Source organism: Saccostrea echinata, unplaced genomic scaffold, assembly GCF_033153115.1.
Source record: "Saccostrea echinata isolate AGI-Se365-2 ecotype Australia unplaced genomic scaffold, CSIRO_AGI_Sech_v1 ptg000022l, whole genome shotgun sequence".
NCBI classification, from domain to species: Eukaryota; Metazoa; Mollusca; class Bivalvia; order Ostreida; family Ostreidae; genus Saccostrea; species Saccostrea echinata.
In genome coordinates this window covers 17,645,001-17,667,500 of record NW_026889771.1, presented here as the reverse complement: position 1 = coordinate 17,667,500, position 22,500 = coordinate 17,645,001, and the positions used below count along the sequence as shown (strand labels likewise).

The 22,500-nt window shown below is 35.8% G+C and overlaps 1 protein-coding gene across 2 annotated transcripts in view; it reads left to right on the top strand.

Moving 5' to 3' along the window:
• LOC133190571 (phosphatidate cytidylyltransferase, photoreceptor-specific-like) overlaps positions 1 to 22,500 on the top strand; it is a 217,557-nt gene that overhangs the window by 138,900 nt on the left and 56,157 nt on the right. For both annotated transcript variants that reach the window (XM_061326273.1, XM_061326272.1), the window contains exons 6-8: positions 3,704 to 3,786; positions 14,245 to 14,401; positions 17,960 to 18,112. In XM_061326273.1, coding sequence (XP_061182257.1) covers positions 3,704 to 3,786; positions 14,245 to 14,401; positions 17,960 to 18,112 — 393 coding nt within the window. The remainder of the gene's footprint in view (positions 1 to 3,703; positions 3,787 to 14,244; positions 14,402 to 17,959; positions 18,113 to 22,500) is intronic.

Below are 22,500 nucleotides of genomic sequence, written 5' to 3'. Positions count from 1 at the left end.
AAAAAAAAAGAAGATATTTTTTTGAAATTCATTCAAACTGCTACTTTTCCTAGAGTTTTGGTTCAATTTCAATGACTTTGAGCACAATCAGCCTTTTATAATGTACACAATTCAATGGTTAACAGTTTTTGATTTCCATGAATGATGTTTCCATGGTTATTAAAAGTAGATAAAAAATGCAGAAAAAACGTTATTTTTCAACCCTTATTTGCCCCCCCAAGATGAAAATGAAAATTCCGAAACATTGTACATCCACAGGTCACCATCAATCATCTTCCAAAAGATGATTAGGCTACTGCATAAAATGTAAAAGGAGTTCTGGGAACCAGGGGCTTTTTAGCTCTTCTGAGCCAAAGGCTCAAAGAGCTAATGCTATGGCCATTTGTGCGGTGTGCATAAACTTTTTAGAATATGGGTCATAACTCAAGAACCCCTTGGCCAATTATTGTCAAATTTGTCACAAGGTATCCTTGGCCCAAGGGCTCCCATTTATACTAAACCTAGGGTTGTGACCCTTAAACAAGGGGAGATAATTAGATAAATATAACCAAAAGTATTGGTTGCTAAAAATCTTCTTTTCAAGAACCACTGGGCAGATTATCACCAATCTTACACAAAAGGTTGAGGATATGTTGTAGATTAAAATTTGCAAGGGGATTTACCCTAGGGGCAACCTACTTTTCAATTTATTTGACTATAATTAAATATTTCGGGTACTAATTGGCTTAGAATCATTAAACTTTGTCAGTTCATGCATCTTGGGTCTTTGGAGTAGGTCGACTGAAAAGTAGGTCACCGTGTCCTAATTTTGAAAATTTATGGCTTTAATCAAATATTTTGGGTACTAATTGGTTTAGAATCATCAAACTTTGTCAGTTGATGCATCTTGGGTCTTCAGAGTAAGTCGACTGAAAAGTAGGTCACCATGACGTACTTTTGATATTTATGGCTTTAATTAAATATTTCAGGTACTAATTGGCTAAGAATCGTCAAACTTTGTCAGTTGATGCATCTTGGGTCCTTAAAGTATGTCATCTGAAAGGTAGGTCACTGTGACCTACTTTTGAAATTTTATGGATATAATATTAAAAATATTTTAGGTATTAATTGGCTTAAAATCATCAAACTTAGTTGATGCATCTTGGGTCCTCAGAGAATGACAAGTGATAAGTAGGTCACCATGACCTACTCTCAGGTACTAATTGGCTTAGAATCATCTTGGGTTCTCATAGTGTTTCATCTAAAATGTAGGTCATGATGACCTACCTTTGGAATTTCAAGGCTTTATCTAAATATACAGGATACTTAGAGGCTTCAAATAGAAGTGATAGGTTGTACAGTTTATCAGAAGAGTGATTCAATGCCCTTGGGCCTCTTGTTTGTACAAAAAAAAACATTTTTCGACCCCCATTTGACCCCCAGGTTGATAATGAAAATTCCAAAACCTTATTGCACATCTATAGGACACCACCAATCATCTTCAAATAGATAATTAGGCTACTGCATAAGATATAAGAAGTTGTGGGAACCAAGGTCCTTTTTTTTTTCATAAAAAATCTCATTTTTTGACCCCCAGGTGAAAATGAAAATTTCAAAATATTGCACATCTACAGGACACCACCAATCATCTTCAAAAAGATGATTAGGTTACTGCTTAAATTGTAACAGGTGTTCTGGCAACCAGGGTGTTTTTGTATAAAAAAAAATGTCATTTTTTTGTCCCCCATTTGTTCCCCAAAGTGAAAATGAAAATTCCAAAACCTTATTGCAACAGGACACCACCAATCATCTTCCAAAGGATGATTAGGCTACTGCATAAAATGTAAGGGGGTTCTGGAAACCAGGTTTTTGTAGAAAAAACATCATTTTTGGGCCCCCTATTTTGCCCCTGGGTTAATATTTAAAATTCCAAAACTTTATTGCACATCTACAGGACACCTGACCTATCATATTCCAAAAGATTAACTGGTTCCAGCTTAAAATAAAAGAAGAGTTTGAGGAAGAAGAAAGTGTGACAGACGGACCAGGGTAGCAACAATATACTCGAACTTTCTTTAGAGAGTATTAGTTCGCAATACAACAACAAGAGGCCCAAGGGCCTTAACGGTTACCTGATTATAATGTAACGATCCATAGATTAAAACAAAATAAGCGGATAAATGAAGCTATGTTTGCCCAAAAGCAAGAGAAATAGGATGAACAGGGATCACCAAAATATTAATTTAGTACTCAGTAACAAATCTTAAAGTTGATCTATTTATTTGCCTGTACTTTTCCCCATTTGTCACTATCCTCATGCTGACTAAACAAAACTATAGTTCTAGAGCACTATTAGTTAACACATTTCATTCGAATTCCCCCTCACATTGGCCTCTCTAGGTCTTTAAGGATTAAATTATGTAATGTACAAATATACGGTATTTTTGTCTCATTTTCATTCATCTATTATTTAAAATTCTACCTGACCATTAAAAACTATGAAAGTACTTTTTGGATTAAATATTATAAAAATACTGTATAATTCTGTTATTCAGTTGATCTTCTAAATTACATTATGTACAGTAATTGCCTCCTAGATGCCCAGGAGCAGAGAAGAAGATTTTCAAAGAAATAATCCATTTTCACTATAGATTCAATATAGCCCAACCCTAATACCAGAGCCCCTGACCCAGGGGACAAGATATTCACAGTTTTGGACGAGGCACCGTTGCTCATCATAACCATGCACTTAATATGTTTCCTTAATAACAATGGACAGAGAAGAAGATTTTCAAAGAAATAATGCATTTCTACTATATATTTAGAAGAGCCTCACCCTAACATCAAAATCCCTGACCCCGGGTTATGAATTACAAACTTTTTGAAAAGACATCCTTGCTCATCATAACCATGTGATTAGTTTTTCTGTTAAATACCCAGGGACAGATTTTCAAAAAAATATTTCCACTATATATTCAATATACCCCCACCCCTACATGAATCCCTGACCATGGGGCCAAATTTTTTACAATTTTTGAAGAGGCATCCTTGATCATCATAACCACGCACCTTAGTTTTTCTGCTAAATACCCAGGGAAGAGAAAAAGATTTTCAAAGAAATAATGCAATTTAACTATATAATCAATAGAGCCCGCCCTTACACCAGGACCCCTGACCCAGGGGCCAAGATATTCACAATTTTGGAAGAGGTGCCCTTGCTCATCATAACTATATAATTGGTTCATCTGCTAAATACCTAGGAGCAGAAGAAGATTGTCAAAGAAATAATGCACTTTCACTTTAAAATCAGTAGAGCCCCCCTCCCCCCCTTCGTCCTGCAGAACCCCCCACCCTGGGGCCACAAATTTCACATTTGGAAGAGGCGCCCTTGATCATCATAACCATGCACCTAGTTTATTTACTTTATAAACAGGGGGAGAGAAGAAGATTTATAAAGAATTTATTAATTTTCACTATAGGATCAAAAGAGCCCAGCCCTAACTGAACAAACGGTGAACACGAGAGCATGGTGAACGCTGAATGCAAAATTATGAACGGAGAGCAAACAGTGAACGCACGCTGAACGAACAGTGAGCGAACAGAAAAATGAAAAAGTAGAACGTTTCAGGGACTGTAACCAACAAACAAGTTATTAACAAGTTTGAACACTTAACAGAAAAGATATCTTTTCAATTTTTATAAGTATGTTTTTGTTTCATTACAGTTTGGTTGGACTCATGTTACTTTGCTGATCATTGTGACCCAGTCCCATCTGATTATTCACAATGTGTTTGAGGGACTTATTTGGTGAGTAGGGTTTTCTATTTTCTATCCCATGCTTACTTTTGTAATATAAACTAGTTTAGTTGCTAGTCAAACATTTTCATCCATTTTCACCATGGTGAAATTTCCTGATTTTTTCAAAAGACTGATTTACAAATAACTTTTGTGGTTTGGGAACAAATTATGAAATATAAATTACACAGAAGTGTTAGAAATTTAAAATAAACATTTGTATAATTTAGTTATTCACATAATCAATATCTCTAAATGCCTGTATACACGCACTGCAATTAAGGATGACATTTACTCACCTAATGGGCAGGATTTTAGTTAAGATGGCAGAAACAGATTGCTATAAAGTACAACATCTTAAATCAAAATAGCTAAATGGACAAAAATAACCATTTTGTTCATTAATATAATTTAATTTTTAGCTCACCTCAATGAAGTTGGGGGAGCTTATGTAATACACATGTACCGTCGGCATCCCAGGTTAAAGTTTTTGAAGCAAATTTCTTTTCAAGTACTTCTTTGACCTATATCAATCAGAGGTGCATGGAGGATGCCTCTAGTGTGTTTCATTGTACCAGTCAAGGTTTCAGATGCTGCAATTTCAGCAAAAGAATGACCAGGTTATTTTTAGGTCACCTGAGTCACTCTGGTGACCTATTGCTATCCTTTTTCGTCTGTTGTTGTGCGACGTGCGTTAACATTTGAACATTTTTAGCTTCTTCTCTGAAACCGCTCAACCAATTTCAACCAAATTTGGTATATAGCATCTATGGGTGAAGGGGAACAAAACTGTGAATTTCATGTTCCCTGCCCCCCTGGGGCCTGAGGGGTGGGGCTAAAACCACCAAAATTAATGCAATCTTTAAAAATCTTTTTCTTTACTCCTGGACATCAAGCAGTCAAACTGTTGGCATGATTGTAATAAGCATTGAGCCTTCTACCAAAATTGTGAAATTCATGGCCCCAGGGTCAGGGGTTCTGGTGCTAGGGCGGGGCTATATAGTGAAAGTGCATTATTTCTTTGAAAATCTTCTTCTGTGCTCCTTGGTATCAAATAAACTAACTAAGTACATAGTTATGAAGAGCAAGAGTGCCTCTTCCAAAATTGTGAATTTCATGGCCCCAGGGTCAGGAGTTCTGGTGTAAAGGGGGGGGGCTCTATTGATTATATAGTAAAAATGCATTAATTCTTTGAAAATCTTCTTCTCTGTTCCTGGGTATTAAATAAAGTAACAAAGTACATAGTTATGATGAGCAAGAGTGCCTCTTCCAAAATTGTGAATTTCATGGCCCCAGGGTCAGGAGTTCTGGTGTTAAGGGGGGGGGGGGGCTCTATTGATTATATAGTGAAAATGCATTAATTCTTTGAAAATCTTCTTCTCTGTTCCTGGGTATTAAATAAACTAACCAAGTATAAAGTTATGATGAGCAAGAGTGCCTCTTCCAAAATTGTGAATTTCATGGCCCCAGGGTCAGGGTTTCTGATGATAGGGTGGGGCTCTATTGATTATATAGTGAAAATGCATTAATTTTTTGAAAATCTTCTTCTCTGCTCCTGGGTATTAAATAAAGTAACAAAGTACATAGTTATGATGAGCAAGAGTGCCTCTTCCAAAATTGTGAATTTCATGGCCCCAGAGTCAGGGGTTCTGGTGTTGGGGGAGGGGGGGGGGGCTCTATTGATTATATAATAAAAATGCATTAATTCCTGAAAATCTTCTTCTCTGCTCCTTGGTATTAAATAAAGTAACTAAGTACATAGTTATGATGAGCAAGAGTGCCTCTTCCAAAATTGTGAATTTCATGGCCCCAGGGTCAGGGGTTCTGGTGAAAGGGGGGGGGGGCTCTATTGACTATATAGTGAAAATGCTTTAATTCTTTGAAAATCTTCTTCTCTGCTCCTGGATATTAAATAAACTAACTAAGAACATAGATATGATGAGCATGGCTGCCTTTTCAGAAATTGTGAATTTCATGACCCCTGGGTCAGGGGTTCATGTGTTGGGGGGAGGTCTATTGATTATCTGCATTAATTCTTTGAAAATCTTCTTCTCTACTCCTGGGTATTAAATAAACTAACTAAGAACATAGATATGATGAGCATGGCTGCTTTTTCAGAAATTGTGAATTTCATGACCCCTGGGTCAGGGGTTCATGTGTTGGGGGGGGGGGGGTCTATTGATTATCTGTATTAATTCTTTGTAAATCTTCTTCTCTACTCCTGGGTTTTAAATAAACTAACTTAGTGCATAGTTATGATGAGCATGGTTGCCTCTTCCAAAATTGTGAATTTTATGGCCCCTGGGTCAGGGGTTCTGGTGTCATGGTGGGGCTCAATTGTTCTATATAGTGAAAATGCATTATATCTTTGAAAATCTTCTCTCTCCTGGATATTGAATAAACTAAGTACATAGTTATGATGAGCATGGCTGCCTCCTCAGAAATTGTGAATTTAGTGGCCCCTGGGTGAAGGGTTCTGGTGTTAGGTCAGGGCTCTATTGATATATAAGGAAAATTAATGCATCAATTCTTTTGAAATCTTCTTCTCTGCTCCTTGGTATTGTTCAAACAAAGGAAGTGCATGGTTATGATAAGGAAGAATGCCTCTTCCAAAATTGTGAAATTCATGGCTCCTGGGTCAAGGGTTCTGGTGAAGGGGGGGGGGGGGCTGTATATTGATTTTATAGTGGAAATGCATAATTTCTTTTAAAATATTTTTTCTACTACTGGTAATAAAGCAAAGAAACAAGTGTATAGTTATGATGAGCAAAGTGCTTCTTCCAGAATTATTAGTACATGGCCCCTGGGTAAGATGTTCTGGTGTAAAGGGGGGGGGGCTTTATTTATTTAATAACATCATGAACTTCTATTCCTCTGGGCATATTCGAGGCAAACAGAGTAAAAATTTTATCTTTTTAGGTCACCTGAGTCACTCAGGTGACCTATTGCTATCTGTTTTGGTCCGTCGGCGTGCGGGTGTGCGTCGTGCATAAACTTTTCACATTTTCGACTTCTTCTCAAGAACCACTGGGTCAATTTTCACCAAACTTGCCACAAACTATCCTTGGGTAAAGATGATTCAAGTTTGTTGAAATGAAGGGCCACGCCTTCTTCCAAGGGGTGATAATTAAGAATTAGTGAAAAATTAATGGTGTCTTTTAAGAATCTTCTTCTCAAGAACCACCGGACCAGGTAAGATGAAATTTGTATGGAAACATCCTCAGGTAGTGTAGACTCAAGTTTGTTCAAATCATAACCCCGGGGGTAGGGTGGGGCCACAATGGAGGATCAAAGTTTTACATAGAAATATATAGGAAAAATCTTTAAAAATCTTCTTGTCAAGAGCAGCTAAGCCCTGATTGCTCATATTTATGTGGAAGCATCTTCAGGTGGTGTAGATTTGATTTTGTTAAAATCATGACCCCCGGGGGTAGGGTGGGGCCACAATGGATGATCAAAGTTTACATAGAAATATATAGGAAAAATCTTTTAAAATCTTCTTCTCAAGAACAGCAAAGCCATGATGAGTCATATTTATATGGAAGCATTCTCAGGTAGTGTAGATTCAAGTTTGTTCAAATCATGACCCCTGAGGGTAGGGCGGGGCCACAATGGATGATCAAAGTTTACATAAAAATATATAGGAAAAATGTTTAAAAATCTTCTCAAAAACAGCAAAGTTGTGATGAGTCATATTTATATGGAAGCATCCTCAGGTATTGTAGATTCAAGTTTGTTCAAATCATGACACCCATGGGGTAGGGTGGGACCACAATGGATGATCAATGTTTTACATGGAAATATATAGGAAAAATCTTTTAAAATCTTCTTCTCATAAACAGCAAAGCCATGATTGATCAATATATGGAAGCATCCTCAGGTAGTGTAGATTCAAGTTTGTTAAAATCCTGACCCCCCCCCCCCCCCCCCCCCCGGGTAGGGTGGGGCCACAATGGGGAATCAAGTCTTACATAGGAATATAAAGGAAAATTTCTTCTTCTCAAGAACTGCAAAGCCATGATTAGTCATTTTAATATGATCAAAGTTTTACATAGAAGTACATAGAAAAAATCATTAAAAATTGAAAAAATTCTTTTCTCAAGAACAGCAAAGCCATGATTGGTTATATTTACATTTACCTACATTTTCCGGATTAGTGACCAGGTTAAATTTTTAGGTCACCTGAGTCACTCAGGTGACCTATTGCTATCTCTTTTCGTCCGCCATCGTGCGTCGTCCGTCGTTCGTAAACTTTTGAACATTTTCAGCTTCTTCTCTGGAACCAGTGAACCAATTTCAACCAATTTTGGCATATAGCATCTATGGGTGAAGGGGAACAAAAATTTTGAAATTCGTGGCCCCTGCCCCCCTGGGGCCTGAGGGGTGGGGCCAAAACCATCAAAATTAATGCAGTCTTTAAAAATCTTCTTCTTTACTCCTGGACATCAAGCTGGTGCTAGGGCGGGGCTATATAGATCATATAGTGAAAGTGCATTATTTCTTTGAAAATCTTCTTCTCTACTTCTAGGTATTATTGAAACAAATTAAATACATAGTTATGATAAGTAAGAGTGACTCTACCAAAATTGTGAAATTCATAGCCCCAGTGTCAGGGGTTCTGTTGCTAGGGCGGGGCTATATAGATCATATACCGTATATACTCGCCTATAAGTCGGTTGCATTTTTTAAGCTTATATTAGAGGGATTGACCCTCTAAAATACCAATCATTTTATGACTCGCCTATAAGTTGGACACAGAGTTTTGGACCAAAGTGAACTCCCAAAAAAACGACTTATAGGGGAGTATATACGGTAGTGAAGGTGCATTATTTCTTTGAAAATCTTCTTCTACACTCCTGGGTATTATTTAAACAAATTAAATACATAGTTATGATGAGCAAGGATGCCTCTTCCAAAATTGTGAATTTCATGGCCACTGGATAAGGGGTTCCGATGTTAGGGCGGGGCTCTATTTATTTATATAGTGAAAATGCATTAATGCTTTAAAAATCTTCTTCTCTGCTCCTGGGTATTAGCAGACCTTTTTTTGTATTCATATGAAGCAGAATTTGCCCAAAATCTTGTACGTGAAAAGAAGAAAACACTTGCTGTGGCGTTCAGCTCGACATTTAGATATATCGACGACGTATTGTCAATTAACAATGGCTATTTTCATTCTTATGTCGATACAATATATCCTGGTGAACTTGAGATAAAAGATACCACAGAGTCTGACACATCTGTTTCATATTTGGATATTTTACTTGAAAAAGACGTTAATGGTAATCTAACAACCAAGCTTTATGATAAACGTGATGACTTTAACTTTTCAATCGTCAACTTCCCTTACTTATGCAGCAATATACCTTCATCACCTGCATACGGGGTATATATCTCTCAGTTGATTCGATACACAAGAGCATGCTCTACGTATGTACAATTTCTAAAATGAGGTAGATTATTGACAAATAAGTTGATGAAACAAGAATATCAGCTGTCTCGTTTAAAGTCATCATTTCGTAAGTTCTATGGTCGATACAATGACCTTGTCAGCAAATACAATTTATCATTGAGTCAAATGCTGACTGACGTTTTTCATACCAATTGTTAGGCCATTATTTACACACTGAATTATCGACGGATTTTTCCGTTATTTCCTGATCATGACAAGGAGCACACGGCGGGTGTGACCGGTCGGCAGGGGATGCTCACTCCTCCATGGCACCTGATCCCACCTCTGATGTTTGGAGGTCCGTGTTTGCTCTGCTCCTATTTTGTATTGTATAATGGACTTTTGAGCTTGAATACTGTTCGTTATCTCCATATATTTCATTTTAAACAAACTAAGTACATTGTTATGATAAGCAAGGATTCCTCTTCCAAAATTATGTGAATTTCATGGCCCCAGGGACAGGGCTTCTGGTACTAGGGTGGGGCTATATCTATACTTCTAAATTAATAAATTTTGCAAATAAACTCCGAAACGGGTGCACCGGAGTTCTTACTTACTCCTCTAACAATACACCAGATACAAGATGATGTTCGTAAACTATATTTAGATTTCACTTGCATAGTAAGTATCGTACATTAAATTAAAAGTCTACTTTCATTTTCTATAAACAGCCATGAAATAGCAAAAACATGAGTACGGTGACATTTCCGGCTGGCGGATCTAAGTTACTGGCAATTTTTAATGAGACTGACAACAAGCAATCGTTTATTTATTTCATAAAACGTCAACACTGAATTATTCAATCAAAACTTTATTCAAATGATATAAAAGAAATAAGTTGTGATAACCAATTAAAAAGGGAAATGTGCAAATTATTTTCATCATTCACCAATCTTAATATTGACGGAAGCTTCTAGAACATCATACAGCATCGAGTCCGATGTTAAAAAAGAAATAAGGCGATAATAGATGTATGAACATAAAAAAAAGCTTTTGAGTGAATGGTCATTAAAATAATGGTTAGAAATCATTGATAACACTGTAAGTTGTGAATACATTTATATATCGAAAGACTATTACATACATGTACATGTACATATGTAGTAGGTTTTCCTAATAAATTTATCGGTAAAATTTGTATATACCCTTTACTGAGAGCATCGTGGCAACGAACCCGAAGTACAATTTGTACTTCGTAATAAACTTGCTTACATGCAAAGAGAAAATTTATGAATAAGGTATTGTTCAAATACAATTAAAGCTGTAAAATTTTGTGCTTTAGTCAATACATTTCAGGTTTTTTTTCTGAATACAGTCCATTGTATCAAATACTTGGCCTATTAATTCATAGGGCGTTAAAAGCTAATTTTTACAGATGGTACTTGGGCCTTGGTTTATAAATACGCATGTACCTTATTGATATGTAAAAAAAAGTAACGTACATTTATATGACGTCGAGCTCTTGGAGCTCGAACGTCATCTAGCAAGCGCCCAGTTGAAATCGCAACCGGATATGTACGCGACCGAATGTGTCAGTCAATGCATCCGCAATAGAAAATAGCATTAGCTATAAACCAATTTCTTTGAAAACGCTCAAAATGAATATTACCTTGAAAATAAAATTGCATCAATTATATCTGCAATTAATTCTATTGCAAAACAACAATATTATGTTTTATTCTCACATAAGAAAAACATGATGGTTGTTGCGGATGAATTTCTACACAAAGGGTGCGTTGAATGACATGAATAACATTTCGGAACGATAACCGTGTAACATAAACAACACAACAGGAGGTAAAATAATTACAAAATTACGTAAACACAAATACTACAAGACTAAAAAGATTGAATTTCTAAATCTTAGCTTTACGTATACAATCTTCTAACCAACTCTATCCTAAAAACCGATGATATTGACCAGTATTACTGTATTTCTCCATTTCCTCCATTTCCCAGTATGCCGTATACCACGCCCGATCGTAACTCGATCGTAATTGTAACAGAACAGAGTCTTGGTTGTAGTTTAGATGCAATCACTAATACAACGCTTTGACATTGGGAATTAGAAAAAATATTATATAAATTCATGAAATCCTTCATAGTTCATAATTGACTGAAAAGAATATTTGGCATGAACATGTTCGACGGTGTCTGGTCAATTCGAACCTTGCTCCATTCGGACCATGACATAAGGCCCCAGACTGTAATTGTGATATTTTGTTTAAAACTATTTTTTTATTATGTCTCCTGAGTCACTCACTTGACTTATCGCTACATGTATCTTCAAATTCAAAATTATCTTTTGAAATTGTTTTTCTTGTTCGACGTCATTGAAGCCTTTCAGGCTTTTGATTTACATATCAATAAGGTACATACATAGTTATAAACCAAGACCCAAGTACCTGTGAATTTTTACCCCCCCCCCCCCAAAAAAATTATCAGTAATATTCGCTGCTTTTATCCTTGACGGAAATGAAATAAGGGCATCTGAGTACAATAGCCATAACATAGTATAACAGGTTTCACAATTAAAACGTCAATTAATGAAATTATTATTTTTCAAGTTTTTACAAAAAGGGGGGATGGGGTGGAGATGTAAATCTACTTAATGCGGGATTTTGAACAAAGTATTTCTTCCTGCTATAAGCCTGTAGGCTGTCAGTAGAAACTACAATATTTTTTGTCGGTAGTGGTATAAATTCAATTCCCCGCGCTTGCGCGGGATTTCGTCTAGTAGATCCTATAGTGAAGGTGAATTATTTCTTTGAAAATCTTCTTCTCTGCCCCTGGATATTATTAAAACAAACTAAGTACATTGTTATGATACGCAAGGATGTCTCTTCCAAAATTGTGAATTTCATGGCCTCAGGGTCAAGGGTTCTGGTGAAAAGGGGGGGGGGGCTCTATTGATTATATACTGAAAAAGCAAAATTTCTTTGAAAATATTCTTTTCTGCTTCTGGTTAAAAAGCAAAGAAGCTAAATATATAGTTATGATGAGCAAGAGTGCTTCTTTCAGAGTAGTGAATTGCATGACCCCTGGGTCAGATGTGCTGGTGTAAGGATGGGGCTCTTGATAATATAGTGAAAATGCATTAATTCTATTAAATAATTCTGTCTGCTCCTTAGTGTTAAGCAGATAAACAAAGTGATTACTTATGATGAGCAAACTTCTGATCCCAGGGTGAGAGGCTCTGGTGTTTCTCGGTGGGGAGGGGGGGGGGGCTCTATTGATAATATAGTGTAGTAAAAATGCATTATTTCTTTAAAAATCTTCTCTGCTGCTGGGCATATCAGAGGCAAAAAGAGAAAAAGTTTTAATAAGGAAGGGTATTTTTACCAGATTTTTGAACATCTGGACCATTTGATCAAGTGTTCTAGTCCTGGCCAATTTGTATTCTACTGAGAGGAGTTATTCCCCTTTGCCATTTACTTTTGATAATTAATCACTGTAAATAAAGTACTTGAAAGGTTAATAGAATAAGAGAATTATGCAAGAATTTTTATTGTATAATACAAAAAGTACTTTCTTAGTTTTAATGATCAGGTAGACTTGTAAGTAATAGATAAATAAAAATGAGACAAAAATAAATTGTCTTATTAAATGTTCATCAAAGACCAAGGGAGGCCAATGTAAGAGATAAGGTAGAACAAAAGCACTGATAATTTGTTAATATACTGTATGGTGAGAGTGATAAATGGGGAACAGATTAGAACCTAATTCATGAAACTGTTAATGAATACTAGACTAATTATTTTGTTGATCCTGATCACCCTATTTTTCTTGCTTTTGGGCAACAAAGCCTCACCTTTCAGTTCATTTTATACTCTATGGATCCTCTAAATTGTTGTATTATACTCAGGTGACCGTTAAGGCCCTTGGGCCTCTTGGTTTTTTTTTTCGTTATTTAAAACTTTGTAACCAATTTAAAAAAATCTTTGTTTTCAACAGAATGACATATACATGTATTTTCTATTGTAATGTGTAAATCCATTTGTCCCTTCGGAGTAATGAGTGGACATGCATCCAGTTGAAGATTGATAAGTTCAGAGTGGGAAGCTGTTAGAGCATCTCTTTATCTAGCAGGTGTTATCTATATCTCCTGGGAATTAGGCAGAAGAATTAAAGATCTCTGTTCTCTAACTTTCTTAATTGTAATTTATAGTCTAGCTGTCAAATTGAAATACATAGTACCTGGATTTTTAAAATGAATTTGGTATAAAGTTATCAAGAGTTTGATATTGTATATTATGATAGTTTTATTTTCAACAAATTGCAGAGTGTTATGTCTCACAAAAATGATAAATGCAATTTATTTTTTCAATCTAATAAAAAAAATAATTAAAAAACACTAATTATAAATATAATAAATAACTAATTCATAAATATAATTAAATTAGTAATGTAACAATAATTATTATTATTGATGTTTTATTAGGCTGCACCAGTGTTTGAAATAACCATGTGCTCGACGGCCGAGACACACAAATTTTGCAGCGGGTGAACAAATTGGCATGTATTGACGCCTGGTTGGACGTGTTAAAATTTTTGATAATTAAAATTCATATATTTGATAAATCTCTTTCATTTCAACTAATAGTATCAGTAGCAAAGTGTAACAAGCCAAGAGGAAGAATTCGTCATTCTATGGACTCTGGTTCGAACTTATGGTGACCTTGTTCCAGTCATTTAATTGTTAAAAACAAATGTATAAAAGACAATTATTTTCTCAGGCTCGTAGATCTTAGGCAGGGCTGATAACTTTTACTAGCAGTCAGCCCTGCATGTCTGGCTAATTTAGCAGTGAGTTTCAAACACTGGGCTGCACCTTATTTTATCATTAAAAAAATATAATGATCAATTAAATTTTCGCTCTGAATGTTTAAACAAATTGTGAACACTCTTAGAGCCATAAAATATGTTGAGTTACTTGGCACCTTTTCTGAAAAACCCAGCAGGGGGTATTTGTCCATTATGGACAGTTCTAGTTTGTAATTATTTTCTTTTTTGTATAGGCTTCTGGTTCCTGTATCAATGATCATCTGTAATGATATCATGGCATACATGTTTGGTTTCTTCTTTGGTAAAACACCACTGATAAAGCTCTCACCAAAGAAGACCTGGGAAGGCTTTATAGGAGGAGCAATTTCTACAGTTCTGTTTGGATTTATGGTAATACTATGCATTGCAAAGATTTCACTTAACCTGAAAAAAAGACAGAACAGATGGTGTCTATTCACTTAGAAAACTTAAACCAATTATTAACTAAATTTGTTGAAAGATTTTATTTTATACTTGGAGCTACATTAAGTCTCATTATAATGAATACAATTTCGTAAGACAGAACACTTATTATGTTGAAAACACAAGGAACAAAATCATTTCATAACAAACATAAATAAAATAGGAACTGTAATGGGAGAGGAGAAAAATGTCATAGAGCAGACTGGGATTTGAACCTGGGCCCCCTGAATCTCCAGTCAGATGCTCTACCAAATGAGCTATCTGGCCACAGCAATCGAACCCGCCACATTCCTCCTTTCTTAAAGGTCTTCAGCCACCAAAGACAACCACCCAGGCTCTTCCCTGGCAGGTCTTTCATCTATCACTTCCAGGGCATGGCACAGAACCAAATGTAATGGGAGAGAAGGAAAATGCAATGGACCAGACTGGGATTCAAATCTGGGCCCTCTGAATCTAAGTCAGGTGCTCTACCAACTGATCTATCTGGCCATTGGCAATCAAACTCGTCTGACTGCCACAGAATATTTATTACAGTGTCCCAAATGCAGGAACTCCTTTATATCATGATGTAAACATTCTGGCCAAAAAATTACTGTGTTTATTCAGTACTTGTCAAAAACAGAGCATCTGAAACAAATCTGGTAGTGTCCATATTTACCACTTACCTGAACCAAACTAGCTTGAATGGTGCATCTAGGGATGGACACTACCAGATTTGCATCAGATGCTGGATCTGACCTACATTTTCCAGATGAGTAACCAGGTTAAAGTTTTGGGGGCAAAGCCATACTAGTGTGGAACTTGCATGGATGATCTTGAGATGGACACTACCAGATTTGTTTCAGATGCTCTGACCTACATTTTCTGTATTAGTGAACAGGTAGAGCAGGTCCATTCCCAAGTATCCATTTGCCTTATTTATAACAAACTTGATGGTATGTTGCATGTACATTACCAGGCCTAGCTGCTTCAGATGCTGGATCTGTCCTACATTTTCAAAATGTGAGTATTAACCCTACCTAAACCCATCTTGCAATGGTGATGTATCTAGGGATGTACATTATCCATCCTGATTTCGGTGCTGGATCTTACCTACATTTTTAGCTCACCTGAGCTGAAAGCTCAAGTGAGCTTTTCTGATCATCTGTCATCCGTGTGTCTGTCCATCCGTCCATTCGTCTGTAAACTTTTCACATTTTCAACTTCTTCTCAAGAACCACTGAGCCAATTTTAACCGAAGTTGGTACAAAGCATCCTTGGGTAAAGAGGATTCAAGTTAGTTCAAATGAAGGGTCACACCCTCTTTCAAGGGGAGATAATTAAGAATTAGTGAAAATATGGTGGTAGTTTTTAAAAATCTTCTTCTCAAGAACCACTGTTTAAAGTTTAAACTTATATGATACCTTTTTTACATAGTGTAGATTCAAGTTAAAATGAAGGGCCACGTGGAGGTAATCAAGAAATGACAAAAATAGGGTAGGGTCATTAAAAAATCTTCTCAAGAATCATTGGGCCAGAAAAGCTGAAACTTATAGGAAAGCTTTGTGAGGTAGTGTAGATTCTTAATTGTTTAAATCATGGCCCTCGGGGTAGAGTGGGGCCACAATAGGGAATCAAAATTTTACAATGAAATATATAGGAAAACCTTTAAAAATCATCTCAAGAACCACTGGGCCAGAAAAAGTGTAACTTATGTGGAAGCTTCCTGAGATAGCGTAGATTCTAAATTACATAAATTATGGTCCCCCAGGGTAGGGTGGGGCCACAATAGGGAATCAAAGTTTTACATTGAAATATAAAGGAAAATTTTTTAAAAATCTTCTCAAGAACCACTGGGCCAGAAAAAGTGAAACTTTTGTGGAAGCTTTTTGGGGTAGTGTTGATTCTAAATTGTCCAAATCATGGCCCTGGGGGGTAGGGTGGGTCCACAATAGGGAACCAAAGTTTAACATTGAAATATATAGGAAAAATCTTTAAAAATCTTCTCTCAAGAACTTCTGGCCAGAAAAGCTGAAACTTATGTATAAACTTTGTGAGGTAGTTTAGATTATAAATTGATCAAATCATGCCCCCTAGGGGTTTCAGCTTTTCTGGCCAGAAGTTCTTGAGAAGAAGATTTTTAAAGATTTTGCTATATAATTCAATGAAGCCACAATAGGGAATCAAAGTATTACAAGGAGAAAAATCTGATGAAGAACAGCAGGGCCAAAGTGACTCAGGTGAACATTGGGCCCATGGGCCTCTTGTTCAGATTAATGAACATTTACCCTTCCTGAACCAAATTTGCATTGATGATGCATCTAGGGATGTACATTATTATTAATCCTTCTTCAGATGCTGGATCTGATCTTTATTTTTCAAATTAGTGAACATTTGCCCTACCTGAACCAAACTTGCACTGATGATGTACCTAGAGAAGTAAATTATTCATACTACAGATGCTGAATCTGGCCTACATTTTCCAGATGAGTGAATATAAGCTCTACCTAAATCAAACTTGCATTGATGATGCATACTTCCAACCTTGCTAAGGATGCTGGATCTGATGTACATTTTCCAGATGAGTGACCTGGTTAATGATTTTGGAGCTGGCCCTTCCCAAGTCATATAAGTCATATGTTAACCAGACTTGCATGAATATTGATCTTGTAATGCAAACTTTAAACTAGCAAAAATTTGGTTTGAGTCATACATGCCAACTTTTGAAAATTACCATGGAGGATTTTGCATGTGACAACAATTTTCAAAGCTTTACATTTGTGACATTTTGTCTTAAAAATAAATGTTTCTCCCATTTTTTCAAAAAAAATATAATATTGATATCACTTATTAATACAGCTTAAGGATAAATAACACTAACAAAATTTTCCTTCCAAAATTTAAATATCTTTGCTTTAATAGGTGCCTCTCTCACTATAGAAGTGATATTTGTTTAGTTACCTGTGTAAACATCATTACCAGGTATATGTTTGACCAAGACACATTTTTTGGTGAAAAATGGGAAAATGTACAACTTTCAGGTTAATAAAATTTAAGAAGTATAAAAGGTTTTGTTACTCTAAAGTTATGGGAAACATTTATAAGATTCTGTATTTACATGTACATTTTACACAGTTAGAATTTCCTAATTAGAAATTAAATTGAAAGAAATATTGAAAAATTGCAAAGCATTTTGTGTATGTGTGTGAGAGAGAGAGAAAGAGAGAGGTAAGAAAATTTGTTTGTGGTATGTACTTTTAATTAAGTATCATTTCATTCCTTATTAATAAGTAGATGTAACTAATTTTATCTCACACACAAAACAATTTGAAGAAATATATTTGCTCTTAAGATCATTCATGTGGGGGATTTGAAAGAATATTAAGAGATGACCTAAGAAAGTTGAACAGAGTTGACATTCTTTGTGTTTATTTTCAGCACTACATTTTTAAAAAATACTTGTTTATGCTTTTTAGAGTAATGGCCCTATTGGCTTTTTTTTTTTAGGTTTCTTACATTCTAGTACAATTTGACTACTTTGTCTGCCCAATAACATATGACGATGTGAGTGACCATTTATCAATGGAGTGTACTCGTCATCCTGTTTTTATTCTGACGGAATTTAGTCTTCCACTTATGATTCAGAAGATATTCAACATAGTAAGTATTTCATAAAGAAATTTTAATTGCATCAGTTATATCTACAATTTATTCACAGATACACACAGATACTTTATTTTTACACAAGAGAAATGTGATAGTTGTTGTGGATGAATTTCTGAAGTAAGTGGTTTGTCGAATGACATGAATAACATTTCTGAAGGATAACCACTGAGGTACCAATAAATAAGCCCCAGAATGTAAATGCCCAGAGTGCTACATTTTCAAATTACAAGAATAAAAATACACTAAAGGTGATGATTGGTTGTACACCACGTGGAACTGTCAGTTATATTTCCGATGCATACTGTGGTGCTACAAGTGACAGACAAATTATTGAACGTTCTGACTTACTTAGAGACCAGGACAAATTCCAAGACCATGACAGTATAATGGCTGACAGGGGTATGTATCATGGTCCAGGATTTGTTTGCCCCTCGTAACATTCAGGTCAACACTCCAATAATGTTGAAAGGAAAAAGCCAACTTGAGGCACAAGATGTTGTTAAAGACCGAAGAATCGCAAAGCGAATTCATGTTGAAAGAATCATTGGACTGGCCGAGACTTTCAAAATTCTCAAGAAAGAGCTACCACAGGGCAAAGCCATTTTAGGCTCTAGAATCATTTTTATTTGTTTTTCAATACTGAATTTTAGACCTTGGGGGAGCCTGTAAAATTCAAAGATTTAGAATAAGTCGGACATTAACCAAAAAAAAACAACACATTAGTTTACGTGTAATTTAATTTAACTTCTATTACAATTTGCCAAATATATATTTCAGTATTGAATTCCTGTACAAAGAAATCACATTTCCATCACTTTTAATTAAGTAATATATTGAATAGATATCAGTACTTGTAATCAATATCTGCATTAATTTAAAGCTTTCTTATTTCATGGTTTACTTATAATATACATGTACATGACTTGTAAATTTGTGGATCAGATGTATTCATCTTTAATGTATATTCAACAAAGATTGAACATAAAAACTAAATTTTGCATGCATGAGAAGAACCACCTAAAACAACTTCTCAAACTGTAGTTTTGTATACCTGTCTGTAGATCACACAACTTTTATATTTAAAAAAAATTGTGACAAGGGTCACAGAATTAAAGTTGTATGTTACAGGGCATTATTATCTTAGCTAGCCACCCTTTGCCAATGGTGCTATCAAAAGTTGGGATTGTTTATGTCACCTGATTTTGAATCTTACCACATACATGTACCCACAACTAGCATCATCAACAAAAATAAAGAGCGTTTTTTAAAAAAAATAATAATTAAGAAGCAGCTATCGAGCAATGTTTATTTGTTCTTAAGGGTGCAAGTCTGTATCTCCAATATAGATTCCTGATCACATTATGTGCATGGATGATACTATAGCCATTTTTATAATGCCACATTATGTTAGGGATCATTGTTTGCCCAATTTTTTCATTCCTGAGACTTTTGAGTCAAGATATATCCCAAACTGAAATATCATCATATGTACAGAAGCATTTGCTGATTGGTCAAACAATATCAAGAAACTCCAATTGCAACTTGAGAAAAAAAAAATCCCAACTTTTAATAACACCCTAGGCCAAGGGTTTGTAAGTTGAGTAGCAGACCAGAAATCCTTAGCTAATGAAGATGGAGCATCATCATCATCAAAATTTAATATATGCTGAAAAGTTGTTTGTAACTTTTGACACTTGTGTATATAAACAAAAACAAATATTCAAAATTTAAATTGTCAAATTTAAAAAAAACATGAATAGGAAACATTTTTAAACACAGGCAGCTCAACTTGAAAAGACTTCTTGGCTTATGAAAAGTCTGGAGATTATCTGTACATCCTCTAGGAATGGCTATAATGCGTGTTTCCCGAAATTTCACCAAGAGCAAAACAACAGCTGCTACATGTTTACAAGTTCCATTAGGGCCCTTCCCAGCAGGGCATTCACAATCTGAATTTTTAATTTCACCCATTTTTCTGTGAATTCTTACATGATAATTGTAAGACACCTGTTAAATACAGTCAACAACATAATACTCATTACTCAGACAATCTTGATTCACTCTACATTCATACTACACACACATGTACATTGATTTTTTAGGTCACCTGAGTTTACTCAGGTGACCTATTGCTATCTGTTTTCATCCGTCGGCGTGCGTCGTCCGTCGTGCGTTAACATTTGAACATTTTCAGCTTCTTCTTTGGAACCACTGAACCAATTTCAACCAAATTTGGCATATAGCATCTATGGGTGCAGAGGAGTAAAAATTATGAAATTCATGACCCCTACCCCCCTGGGGCCTGAGGGATGGGGCTAAAACTATCAAAATTAATGCAATCTTTAAAAATCTTCTTCTTTACTCCTGGACATCAAGCAGTCAAACTGTTGGCATGATTGTAATAAGCATTGAGTCCTCTACCAAAATTGTGAAAATCATGGCCCCAGGGTCAGGGGTTCTGGTGCTAAGGTGGGGCTATATAGATCATATAGTGAAAGTGCATTATTTCTTTGAAAATCTTCTTCTCTGTTCCTGGGTATTAAATAAACTTACTAAGTACATAGTTATGAAGAGCAAGAGAGCCTCTTCCAAAATTTTGAATTTCATGGCCCCAGGGTCAGGGGTTCTGGTGTTAGGGCGGGGCTCTACTGATTATATAGTGAAAATGCATTAATTCTTTGAAAATCTTCTTCTCTGCTCCTGGGTATTAAATAAAGTAACTAAGTACATAGTTATGATGAGCAAGAGTGCCTCTCCCAAAATTGTGAATTTCATGGCCCCAGGATCAGGGGTTCTGGTGTTAGGGCGGGGCTCTACTGATTATATAGTGAAAATGCATTAATTCTTTGAAATCTTCTTCTAAGCTCCTGGGTATTAAATAAAGTAACTAAGTACATAGTTATAATGAGCAAGAGTGCCTCTTCCAAAATTATGAATTTCATGGCCCCAGGATCAGGGGTTCTGGTGTTAGGGCGGGGCTCTACTGATTACATAGTGAAAATGCATTAATTCTTTGAAAATCTTCTTCTATGCTCCTGGGTATTAAATAAACTTACTAAGTACATAGTTATGATGAGCAAGAGTGCCTCTTCCAAAATTGTGAAGTTCATGGCCCCAGGATCAGGGGTTCTGGTGTTAGGGCAGGGCTCTATTGATTATATAGTGAAAATTCATTAAATCATTGAAAATCTTCTCTGCTCCTGGGTATTAAATAAAGTGGGTCAAGGTTCTGGTGTAGGGCAGGGCTCTGGTGTTAGGGCAGGGCTCATGGCAAAGTTGATGCATGATACTCAGGTGACCTATAAGGCCCGTGGGCCTCTTGTTTAAAATTAGTTTTAGTTGATGTTCATTTATTTTGAAACACTACCTTTTTCTTCATTGCTGCTCTGACAAATCCTGTAAGAAAAAAGTCCTCATGTTGACAGTTAATACTCAGTGCTTCAACTCTCTCTGACTCCAAGAGCAATGTTCCTTTCACAATCGCCTTTGTATTGCCCATCATTTGCCTGTCAACTGCTTGTCTGTATTGAAAATATCCTAAGAATTCCAAAAGAAAATATGAGTTTTACACCTGCACATTGACATATTTATATTTGATATCCTCAAAACCGTTAAATTTCATATGTGGCATACACCAAATTTTTTAACATACTTAAGCGATTTTCCCCAATATTACTGTACCTTCGATATGGGCTTCTGATATATGTGGCATTAAGTCATAATGCATAAAATTTCGTTCGTATGCTTCCAACCTACACAGTAATATGAAATTTGTCTAACAGTTATTGTTGGCATATTGTCAGTACAATCACTGACAATGTACATGTAGCACTCGTGTGACTTGACTCTGATAACCCTAATTATTTTAATTATATTACGATTACTTCATTGAAAATCATTTATTTTTAACAGTATTAATATTTTTCTTACCTTTCTATGAGATCTGTTTTTCTTCCCGTAGTTACAGCGCCGCGCAACATCAATTCTTTTTTCAATTTCTGTACGGTGTACGAAGCGTACGCCGTGTTGTTTATCTCGAATACCTCATAGTACAACAGTGCCTCTAGCGGCGCGAGGGGGAGATAAGCTGTTGGCGGACCCTATTACAAAATAATTGTACAATGGAAATGCCATTTGTGCATTGACACCAAATTGGTATAGATCAAAAACACATCATTGCCTGACAACAAATAACTAAATAATATATATGTGCTAATTTATTCTTTCCGGTAAGCGGCAAAGAACCAATTTGCAAATTATTCAAGCTGAAATGTAGCAAATTGCTCAATAATATTGAAAAAAATATATATATACATACATGTCCAAATTCAGTCATTGCAAACAAATGCAGAAAACAAAGTTCAAAAACTCAGATTCCGGTG